Below are 12,087 nucleotides of genomic sequence, written 5' to 3'. Positions count from 1 at the left end.
TTGCTTTGTAGAGTTATAGGGAATTGAGATAAAACATGCAAAGTACATACTCTACCACACAATTAATGGTTGGTAAATAATAGCTTTTTTTATTCTTACGTTTTCCCTCAGCCCTCTTGCCTCTAGGCTCTTTGCGGTCCCTTCTTGTACATATAGTCCATCGCATACACTGCTGCTATCAAAGTCACCATGTTGCCAAGTTCTGTGGTTATTGTGAGCCCTTTTCTTATTTGACTTACCATTTGAACAGTTGATTTCTATTGTTTTCAGATGCTTTCCTTACCTGGTTTCAAAGACATTTCTCTTGATTCTACAACTTCTTGATCTACTGGTTCCTTCTCATCTTCTGGCATTTAATTTGTGGCCTGCCTCAGGACCCAGTCTTTGGTCTCAACCACTTTTCCTACACTGGCTGTGTGTGTGATCTCATGCAATCTCATGCTTTAACTATTATTCAGACTCATATCTATTTTTCTTAAGATGTCTAATAGCCATTTTGTAAACTCAACATGTCTAACTAAACTGAATGCTTGATTTCCTCTCTACTAAGTGTCTCCACCACTGCCTCCTATCCCGCTCTTCCTATGGTGTTCTCTCAGTAAATGGCAGCTGGGTGCTCAGAGGCCTGGAATTATCCTCACCTGTTCTTTTTCTCATCCCACTTCCAGTCCATTAGCCAGTCCTGTAAGTTCTATTTTAAAGTATATCCAGAATTTGATCACTCTTTACTACCTCCATCACTATCTCCCTAGTCCAAACCACTATAGTCTCTTTTCCCTATTAATGTAATATCTTCACAGCCTGCTTCTGTCTGTGCTTCTTAAGACCATTTTGTTTCTTCTGCTCAGTACCTTCCCATTGGCTTCTTGGTCCAAAAGACTTTATGGGACCTGCCTTCTTGCCACCTCCCTGACCTTTTTCAGTCAGAATTCTAACAGGAAACAGTAGCACACTCAAGGTAGGATAATTTAAGAATTTATTTTCAAATAAAATTGTTTACAAAGGTTTGGGTGTCGGGGTATTACAAAAGGTAGCGCAGTAATATGGGCTGGTAACAGCAGAGTAGCAGTAGAAGGCTTGAGGGGAGGAGGGCATGGTTACTGAATTTGGAAAGGAATAGAGAAGGCCACCTTGAAAGGAGCAGTGACTTTGAGATGAGGGATATAACCAGCCTGATGTGAATGACTTGACTTTCTTCCCTCTCTTCCTTTGATCTCCTGCTGCGGTTTCCCATAGGCATATATTAGTTTCCTATTACACCACAACTTATTTTTTTTAATAATTCTAGAAGCCAGAAGTCTGAAATGGGTTTTGTGGACCAAAATCAAGGTAGCAGCAGACCTGTATTCCCTCTGGAGGCACTAGGGGAACATCTATTTCCTTGCCTTTTCCTGCTTCTAGAACTAAATTCCTTGGCTAATGGCTCCTTCTTTCATCTTCAGAGCCAGCAACATAGCATCTTGTTTCGTTGTTACGTTGCTTTCTGTTCTTGCTGCCAAATCTGCCTCCCCCGTCTAAGATTTGTGATTGCATGTGGGGCCCCCTGAGTAATCCAGAATAATCCGTCTCAAGGTCCTTAATTTCATCACATCTGCAAAGTCACTTTGCCATATAAGGTACCATTCACAGGTTCCAGGGGATAGGACTTGGATACTTTTGGGGCCATTATTTAGCCTATCACAGGCTGGCAAACCCAGCCAGAGGGGGTACAGGAGCTTGTTGATGTGGTTCATTTGGGCCAGATTTAGAGCAGCAAATGGAAAGTGACCAGCACTACTGCCCTTTCTCCTACTTATCTCCCATTCTCAGTCTGTTCCTGCCACACTGACTTGTTCTTTCAACTAAGCACACGCCTGCTTCAGAAAGGCCTTTGCATTTTTGTCTATTGTCCCCACTAGAATGGAAGTTCCATGAAACTGGGAATTTTTCTGCTTTGCCATCTTTTCTTCAGTGCCTAGCGCAATGACTAGCCCATAGTAAAAATATTTACTGGCTCAGTAAATATTAATAAGTGAATAAAGCCTCTTATATTGTCTCTCCCCCTGAAAGAAAGAGATTTGTCTTTCTCTCAGGACTGCAATTTGTTTTGTTGTAATCTTCCCCAACTCTTTTTGTCGGAGTCTAGATTCTGGCCTTTGTCTCTTTTAGCTGTTCAGGGCAACAATGAAGTGTCCATGTGGGACATGGAGACTGGTGACAGAAGATTTACTCTCTGGGCCAGCAGTGCACCACCACTTTCTGAATTACAGGTTTGACTTCAGTTTTTACAGTTTTTACTGTAAAGGATGATATTATTCCCTACATCCTAAGTACTTTCAGGCATTTAATCAAACCTAGTATCTGTTGGGCTTTTGGGTTATGTTTAAATTTGGGTTTTTAATAACATCAAGTATCATGTGGCCATTGCTACATGAGTGTTTCCTTGCTAGTGTTCTGCATTAGTGGGTAAATAAGTTGCTAGCCCATAAAGCTTGTGATGTCTCTTTGGAACCCCAGTGAGATCTAGCCTAATTAGGAAAAGCCCAGATTGAGGTAGATAGGGCATACATAACTGGTCTCTCATTTCTTCAGGTAACCAGGTGCTTGTAAAGCTACTGACAGTTAACTTGCCTCTAGAAATAGCACCATCACTTATGGAATACACGGATGTCTTTTATTTGACTGCACATTTCTTTCTTTTAAGCCTTCTCCTCATAGCGTCCATGGTATCTACTGTAGTCCTGCAGACGGAAATCCTATCCTGCTAACAGCTGGCTCCGATATGAAAATAAGGTACACGATCTCAACAAATACTTAAAGAATAAAATGGATACTTTTACAAGCTGTTATTACAGATACTGATGGCACTGTAATGTTTAAAATCATAAGGACAACTGTTAATACTTTACTTGTAACCAATGGTATGCTGTTCTATAAAAACCTCTTTTTCTAACGCAAAAGAAAAACAATGCATTGATGAAGATAAGCCAATGATTATTAGTTCCTCTCATTGTCCTATAAAGATTGTCATTTATTTCCTCTTCCCTAGGTTTTGGGACTTGGCCTACCCAGAAAGGTCCTATGTTGTTGCAGGAAGTACTAGTTCCCCATCTGTGTCCTACTACAGGAAAATAATTGAAGGCACTGAAGTTGTCCAGGTACTGTAGTCTTTTCATTCAACTTTTGTAAGCACAAACATGGCTTTTGTAAACAGAATTAAAATAAATGACGTGACCAAGCGAGGAGTACTTTGAATTTAGGAGATTTATTTTTTCTTGAATTAAAAAAAATTAACTTTTATTAAGGTAAAATAAGCATAAAGAAAGTGCATATAAGTAATAGCTCAAATGACCAGTATGTACTTTATAACATCGTAAGGAAGCACTTTTATTATCCTCTTACAAATGAAAAAGGCACAGTGAGGTTAAGTAACTTGTTCAAGGTCACACAGCTAGTAAACAGAAAGCTGGGATTCAAACCTGGCTTTGGGACTGTAAAGTTTGTATTCTTGACTCAGGCAGAAACTTCAAGTGAGAGAATATACCCTTAGTACCTGGGCCAAAGTAGGTGTTCCATAAATAAAAGTGTGCTTCCTTCATGACAAATATTAATGAGCTTTAGAAGTGCTAGAACGTCTGCTATGTATTTTTTATATTCTGGTCATGTATACCTTTTTTTATTTTTTATTTTTTGAGATGGAGTCTCGCTCTGTCGCCAGGCTGGAGTGCAGTGGCACGATCTCTGCTCACTGCAACCTCTGCCTCCCGGGTTCAAGCGATTCTCCTGCCTCAGCCTCCTAAGGAGCTGGGACTACAGGTGTGTGCCACCACACCTGGCTAAGTTTTGTATTTTTAGTAGAGACGGGGTTTCATCATGTTGGCCAGGATGGTCTCGATCTCCTGACTTTGTGACTTGGGAGACCTTGGCCTCCCAAAGTGCTGGGATTATAGGTGTGACCCAACGTGCCTGGCTATACCTCTTTTGATTATATTCTATCCCTTTTTTCTTTTGATGTTGGCAAAAGTTAATATGCACGGAATATTGACCTAAAATAAGTTTTCCATATCTGTAAGTGGCTACTTATGAAATCCAATGACTAGGACCCTGGAATGTCATTTTTGGCTCTTCTGCTCCTTTTGCTCAGTGTATTTGTGAAAGCATGACTACTTTACAAAAGGTGTTAACTTAAATACAACAGCATCTCAGAAGCAAAGACTATTGACGAGAGGAAGAATGTGGTACAGACTTTTAACTTCTGGCTTGCTCCCTGACAGGAAATTCAGAATAAGCAGAAGGTAGGACCAAGTGATGACACCCCTCGAAGGGGCCCAGAGTCCCTGCCCGTGGGACATCACGACATCATCACTGATGTCGCCACATTCCAGACAACACAGGGCTTCATTGTAACTGCTTCTAGAGATGGGATTGTGAAGGTGTGGAAATAAAAACCTACTGATTTGTATAAATTGTAATAAAGTTATAAATATACTACTATAACTCAAAAGGCATTTCTAGAGAACAGATTCATTTGCTTAATTTTCAAAATTATGTCTCTATATTACTGTTTCGTGACTGACTAAATGATACCCAAAATGGTTAAGATGTACTTAACTAGTTTACTTATGCATCTCTTTGCAAGAATCAGCCAGCCAACAATGTCTGGGATTTTTATTGTATATGTTATAGAGGTGAGAAATATAAAATATGAAAATGAATGTTTATTTTGTATTGAAAAAGATGGTTGAAAAGATGGTTGTAAGCTATTATAAGTATAAACACATTTTTGCTATTAAAAATGCTATTCAAAGCAGTTAAACTGTATTCGTGCATCCTAAGTGTTTGTGTTTTTGGTGGTGTTTTTAAATGGTAAATTTAAGCAGAGGAATAATCTCTCCAGCAGCATTTGTTCTAAGGTGAAGAAATGGACTCGATGTCACAAGGAATCAGTGACAGAACCAGGCGTTAGGTCCAAATCTCTGGACTCTAAATATTGTGCTCTTTCTGCTCTAATATTTCTTGTGTGTTTTACAGTCTGCCTTATTAGTTATTTAACATTATAGAATTGATTTCCTGCATATTAGTTATACAAGTATGCCTCCTCTTGGCCATCATTATTTTTTATGGACTGTACCATAAATTCTGACACTTGGCCCAACAGGTTGCTTTTATCCAGTATAGACTATTGAATGCATGAAAAAGAAAAATAAAGTTCAAAGTACACCAAAAATAGACATTTTTAAAAGGCCAAAATTGGTCTTTTCCACTAAGATAAAACCCTTCAAGGTTATGGATTGCTATTTGCATACAGACTGTCTCCATATTTAATTCTCATCCACTTGTAGAAGGGTTTATGGTATTCAGAATATTTTAGTTTAAAATTAGTTACATGAGTCTATAAAAATCTCAGCCAAGAGAAAAGCCTGCTTGCTTAGAAATACGCTAAGAATTTTCTGTATTTTTATAATTATATAATTAAGTTACAGTACATGTAGTTTACAAAGCATATATCTAGTTTCATGATTCAATACAATCATCCCTAGGTATCTCTGGGGCATTGGTTCCAGGACCTCCCAAGGATAACAAAAGCCACAGATGCTCTAGTCTCTTACATAAAATGATGTTGTATTTGCAGATAATCTACACACATCTTCTCATATACTTTAAATTATTTCTACATCACTTGTGATATAATACACTATAAATGCTATATAAATTGTTATACTGTATTGTTTAGAGAATGAAAAGAAAAACGTCTGTACATGTTCAGTACAGACACAAACATCTTTTTCTGAATACTTTTTATCCATGGTTGAACTCATGGATGTGGAGCACCCACAGATACAGAGCCAGCTGCACTTAGTTTTTAGACAGGTAAACAACAAAACTGTCAGAAAATGCCAGTCATTCAGAAACGTCAAAGTTAGGAATGATGGACTAACTAGGCCTAGATAGCTTCAAATTTGGCATTGTCATGTTGCCTTGCCTTTGTTTCCCCTTAATGTCTGCCAAAACCATATTTACAGGGTTTCTAGCCACTAAGTCAGATTGAGTCTGCAGGGGGTTGGGGAAAATTTTTTTTGATATAGAAACTCTAATGCTGAGATTGGACTTCAGCCTGGAGCCATTAGATAAGCTGTAAGACTGATAAATGTGGGAAATGCTAAGAAAAAAAAATGGAGTGGGCTGACAGAGATATGATCCTTTTCTCCCCTTATCTCCTGCTACCACCCATTCTTCTCTGTCCCCTTGCCCCACAGAAAAGCCCCAGTTTTAGAAAAAAGTTATTTGGTTGAATTCTAAGTATTACAATCTGATGCCATGTTAAGTTGCATCTCCTTTTGACCTCTACTTAAAAAAAAATAAGTTTGAGTCATAGCTCAGTGCAGAGATAATGGGAGGCAGTTCCTTTACAGTCGATTAATTCACATTTTTAAACCAAGAAGCATCCTGCTTGTGTGATTCTTGGGTTAAATATAGCTTTATTACATTTATATTCAACTTAATTTTTGCTGTTTCTACTTTTAGGAGAAAGAGGTAAATCAGGGAAAATACTAATATTAGGCATTTTTAAAAAGGAACTTCTATTTGCAGCATGCTTCAGAGCTCTCACCTATTAGTGATTCAAAAGATGGCCCAAAATGCTAAAAATAATCTGTCACCAAGGGAATACTTGTTTGGTGTTCTTTACTTGCCAATGCAGAAAAACAGACAAATACATCTTAATGGTATTTCCAACAATTAACAAAAGTTTGTGCTTAACTCAGAGTTAACTAGAAAAATCCCTTTTATTAAAATACATTGTAAATATTGCTCATTAATATCCTGTACTTGAGACATTTTTCCTGAACCTCTAAGCACCACTTAGGATAGATGAAGCAAACCTGATGTGTTTTATTCTTCTCTGCTACCTGAGTATGAATGTGACATTTAACTCCTTGAACTTCTGTCTCCTCTGAAGACATTAGGTGCTATCTCTGGATTTACCTAAGTAAGAATGGCAGAAGTGGTTTTTAAAAAATGCTGCAAATAGTTTGTCTTTCCAAGTTTTATGAAAATAGGTATAGGAAAGAAAATCTGAATGTCCTTGGTGTCAGTATCCATCCACTCCATGCATCCAAGCAGGGCTTCTTGCCGTTCCCAAAGAGGGGGACAGTCTGCCTAACAGGGCCATTGCTACCAACTGTGGAGCCAGCTCTTAGACTGAGGTAAGGTCTGAACACTGTGTTTAAATTAAATAATGCTATAATACTTCGGGTGTTTAGTTGTTGAAAATATCAGCCCTATCATAAAAAGAAAAATTAAATGCAGATGAGGACACAGCTATCAGAGCATGCTACTAGAGACTAGGTACTTCTAAAACCTTTCATACTTTTACTCTGATCTCTTTTGCATCTCTGCAACTGCATATGAATTTGTAGATTAAAACAATTATTTTCTTACATTTTTCTAAACTCAGCGTGTATTTAAGGCTGTTTTTAAGAGCTCTGCCAATCCTGTTTTGGTGCTGTTTATTATTGACTAAACAGCTACCTGATGGGTAAAAGTAACTCTGAGCTTCATCTATGACAAGTTGTGTCTTGACTCTCCTTGTCTAAAGCATATATGAATTAGTGAAAATTAATAAATGACCATAACAGGAAAGACAGACTAGAATTCCATCAAAATGGCTTCAAGCTCCATCAAAATGGCAGTAAGCTTCCTAATGAAGAGAAAACTTCCAGCTCAAAAGCAATAATTTATATTCTGTGGGAATTAATGAGTTTTTCAGTGAGTTTAGGAGGATTTAGAGATGGAGAAAATTACCCTCTTCTCATCAGTCCAAGCAAACAACTCCCACAGTGGTGTGTTTAAGTGGAATAGAAGGTCAAATTTTAAAAATATGACATATAAACAGCAGCCATTTCTAGGGTAAATTTTGGAGTAGCTTAAAACATTTAAAAATAACTTTGATTAAATAGATGAGCGTTAGACATTACTAAATTAGGAAAGGAGGATGGGTTTGCAGGAAATGAACTGGACAGAGATAAAAGAATTAACATTGACTCATGTACACATATGCATACATCATATAAATTTTACCTTCAATTTATATCTCCATTAGACTTTTCAAAACACTTCTTTCATTCTTCTGTCTTCTAATGAAACAGTTCTTGGACGTATCAGCTGTAGAGTGCTGGAATTGTCAGGAGTGGTCAAATAAATGAACAAGATATATCTTAATACCAATGAATGCAGGGGTCAAGTCACCTGATAACCTACAAACTGTTGCTTGAGTTCTGGCAGCAGATTTAGTTACTATTTAAGTCCAGAGTCTTACTATGCTTCCTAAGGCTAAGTTGTTCAAGCATTTTTTTTTACCACGTCATTTGGGAGCACTTTTTGTCACCCTTCTTCCATTCTTAAAGGTATGGGAGGTGTTTCTGATAAAATTTTGAATAGCATCATCTCTGCCACTTCTTGCTACTCTTGTAAGATATTTTTTATCTTGAAAGAATTTTGCCTTCTGTAATACATCTTCTTTGAGGGTAGCTTTATATGGTCCAGGAACAAAGCTATACAACAAAAGAGAACATCATAGAAGATAAATGCCATTTCAACTTTAATAGACTACGTATTAATCTGTCTTAATTAATGGTTTCACCCATTTCCTTGTTGCAGCCTTCCTCCAGGGTAATTTTAAAATTATTAAACTGGGTACTTATATTGGCTCATATATCAGAAGCTGACAAATGATACATCTCATCAAAGTATGCAAAAGTATTATTTCAGCAGCAAAGTTTCTTCATGGAATATGTACCACTCAGATCTACCAAGGATGGTCCTTCTGATTATTTAGATTTGGGTTCATAATGGTACCTCATCACAGACCACCATATCTATAGTTTTCCCAGATCCACTCCTACTTCCAGTCCCTCAGCACATCATGCTATTTTCTTTGTAACACTTGGCACTATCTGAAATTTTATTTACCTGTAAACTTCTTTATGATCTGTTCCCCACTTTTCCACCCAACCAGACAGAAGGTTCATGAGATCTTGTCTGTTCACTATAGTAATCCCAGGAACCTAAAAGTGCTTAACACATAGCAGTCACTCAATAAGTATTTGTCTAATGAAAGCATGAATGTATGCCACTCCCTTCTTTCCTCTCTTCCTTTCTTCCATAGGTCCATCTATCCATCCATATGTTTACTCTCTGCTTAATAGAAGGCATGGTGTTAGGTACAATGGGGGACATAGAAATAGAGCCCAGTCTGGCAGGCACATCAAGAGCCTGGCTAGGAGTCATGAGTAACCCAACAGTAAAGAGAAGCTGGAGTCAGACCCTGGTAGGACTCGCAGGACAGGTTGAGAAATCAGGGAATCATAGAAGCCAAGTGCTAACTAGAACTTAGAGCCTGTCTGAAAAAACCTGTGCTGACAGAAGTGTCTGAGAATCTGTACTGCCTATATGGCAGCCATGAGCCACAGGTGGCTTTTGAGCACTTGAAATGTAGTTAGTGTGACTGAGGAACTGAGATTTAATTTTAATTAAATAACCACATATAGCTGGTGGCTACTGTATCAGCCAGTACAAAAAGGGAGCCGTTTCAGACAATCCTATATACAGGGATGTTGTGGAAAGAGCTTTGGGTTCAGACGCTTTCTCACATTCTTATATTCTAGCCCCTAGCCGAACAGCTCTGGGCAAATCATTTAACTAGAGTGACTCTTGTTTCTTCAGGTGTAAAATGGGAATGAAAAATGATTTCTGTTGTGAATAACAACTGAAGTCCCCTAGACTAGTTACCATGGTGCTCTGTTGGTTACAGATGAGGAAACTGAAGTGCATTGAGGTGAAGGTCAATGGCAGAGCCGGAACTATAACCCAACTGTTCCGAGACCGAGTTCAATGTTACTGCCATTGAACTGGGTTTTTATTCAGGACACTATGGAGAACTATCAACATATTTGGAGTAAGAAAGTGAGATAAATTTCATACTACCAGAAACACCTGGAAATGGGTGTAGAACTATAGGAACACAGATGGCTTGGGGCAGGCCGGACGGCTAAGGTATGAGAGCCTGGTGCAGCAGGCTCTTCGTAAATATTTGTAGGATGAATGCGTGAAAGCTGGTGGTATGAAGAGAGAGAGAGTCTTCTTAATACTGATAAACTTCAGCAATTAGCTGAATTACAGTCAAGGGAGGTGATATGATTTGGATGTCCCCTCCAAATCTCATGTTGAAATGTGACTTCCAGTGTTAGAGGTGGGCCTAGTAGGAGGTGTTTGAGTCATGGGGGTGGATCCCTCATGAATAGCTTGGTGCTGTTTTTGTGGTAATGAGTGAATTCTTGCTCTTAGTTCATGTGAGAGCTGGTTGTTTAAAAAGAGCCTGGAACCTTCTCTCTCTTGCTCCCTCTCTTGCCATGTGATGTGCCTGCTCTCCCTTCATCTTCCACCATGAGTAAAAGCTTCCTGAGGCCTCACTAGAAGCTGAGCAGATGCTGGTGCCATGTTTGTATGGTCTGCAGAAACGTGAGCCAAATAAACGTCTTTTCTTTATAAATCACCCCGTCTCAGCTATTCCTTTATAGCAATGCAAAGACTAATACAGGAGGACTGAAGAGAACTTCAAAACATTGAAACCAAAACAGTGGTAATATTCATTGTGATCCCTTTCTTATTTTTCTGTTTTTACCAGCTATAAAATCTGACCTCTCAAAAAAATCAGTATTTAGAAAATGAGTATAGTGAAAGATATAGAACAAATTTAAAATTAAAGTTATTTCACTTCTCACACACATAGAAACACACACTTTTTCTTCCACCTATAAACAGAGTTAAGCAGAAAGGAAACATTCAAACAACAAAAAAAACCATGCCAATTCATGTTACATAGACTCCAAAGCCTCCATGCTTTGTATACTACATATCTAGGCTTCTAAAACTCAAATTCCAACATGTATCTCAGTTCACTTCCATCAGTGTTATCAGAGATGTAATAAGTTGATCAACAAACATCTACCAAGAACAGCAGCCATGGCTAAATTTCACTGCAAATACAAATTTCTCACAGCTCCCTTCATGTTGCTCTTCCCAGTATGTGTGTGTGTATGTGTGTGTATATATATATTATATAATATACAAATGTAATGTATAATATACATAATATACAAATATTAACATCTACCAAGAACAGCAGCCATGGCTAAATTTCACTGCAAATACAAATTTCTCACATCTCCCTTCATGTTGCTCTTCCCAGTATGTGTGTGTGTATGTGTGTGTATATATATATTATATAATATACAAATGTAATGTATAATATACATAATACACAAATATTAACATCTACCAAGAATAGCAACCATGGCTAAATTTCACTGCAAATACAAATTTCTCACATCTCCCTTCATTTTGCTCTTCCCAGTATGTGTGTGTGTATGTATATATATAAAAAATATATATTATATAATATACAAATATAATGTATAATATACAAATATATTATTAACATCTACCAAGAACAGCAGCCATGGCTAAATTTCACTGCAAATACAATTTTCTCACATCTCTCTTCATTTTTGCTCTTCCCAGTGTGTGTGTGTATATATATACATATTATATATAACATACAAATATAATGTTATATATATTTATTTGATACGAGGTCTCACTCTGTCATCCAGGCTGGAGTGCAGTGTTGCCATCACATAGCTCACTGCAGTCCAGATCTCCTAGGCTCAAGTGATCTTCCTGCCTCAGCCTCCCGAATGGCTGGGACTACAGGTGCGTGCCTCCACACCTGGCCAATTGTTTTATTTTTGGAGAGCTGAGGTCTCACTATGTTGCCCAGGCTGGTCTTGAACTCCTGGGGTCAAGCAGTCTTGTTGCCTTGGCCTCCCAAAGTGCTGGGATTACAGGAGTGAGCCACCCATGCGCTATCCCAGCATTTCCTTATTATCTTCCAGACTGAACGTTATAAACTCATTCCCCAAAGTGACGATTGTATGCATAGAACATGGCTCCACTGATCATGGGAAGGGCATTTTTTTGAGTCTGAAGCACATTGTTTTCATGGTCTTATCTTTACTGGACTCTTCCCTAGCCCCTTCACGCTGCCCA

General features: G+C 38.2%; 2 protein-coding genes and 1 long non-coding RNA gene across 3 annotated transcripts in view; 1 reads left to right on the top strand and 2 right to left on the bottom strand.

The window, feature by feature from the left end:
• The window catches only part of PIK3R4 (phosphoinositide-3-kinase, regulatory subunit 4), a 72,330-nt gene extending 67,530 nt beyond the window's left edge, over positions 1–4,800 (top strand). The window contains exons 17-20 of the mRNA XM_011977966.1: positions 2,149–2,249; positions 2,684–2,772; positions 3,029–3,137; positions 4,254–4,800. Of these exons, the coding sequence (XP_011833356.1) occupies positions 2,149–2,249; positions 2,684–2,772; positions 3,029–3,137; positions 4,254–4,424 (470 nt within the window). The 3' untranslated portion in view covers positions 4,425–4,800. The remainder of the gene's footprint in view (positions 1–2,148; positions 2,250–2,683; positions 2,773–3,028; positions 3,138–4,253) is intronic.
• Positions 4,801–6,644: 1,844 nt separating this feature from the next.
• Positions 6,645–7,399, bottom strand: LOC105538160. The gene is made up of 2 exons (XR_001005847.1): positions 7,229–7,399; positions 6,645–7,198 (listed from the first exon to the last, which is right to left on the bottom strand). It is a non-coding gene; the product is annotated as an uncharacterized LOC105538160 (long non-coding RNA).
• A 484-nt stretch (positions 7,400–7,883) lies between these two features.
• Positions 7,884–12,087, bottom strand: part of COL6A6 (collagen, type VI, alpha 6) — a 117,303-nt gene continuing 113,099 nt past the window's right edge. The window contains exon 36 of the mRNA XM_011977965.1: positions 7,884–8,531. Within this exon, the coding sequence (XP_011833355.1) occupies positions 8,342–8,531 (190 nt within the window). The 3' untranslated portion in view covers positions 7,884–8,341. The remainder of the gene's footprint in view (positions 8,532–12,087) is intronic.

This window comes from Mandrillus leucophaeus, unplaced genomic scaffold (genome assembly GCF_000951045.1).
Source record: "Mandrillus leucophaeus isolate KB7577 unplaced genomic scaffold, Mleu.le_1.0 Scaffold186, whole genome shotgun sequence".
NCBI lineage: Eukaryota > Metazoa > Chordata > Mammalia > Primates > Cercopithecidae > Mandrillus > Mandrillus leucophaeus.
This window is presented reverse-complemented; position numbering and strand designations above follow the sequence as displayed.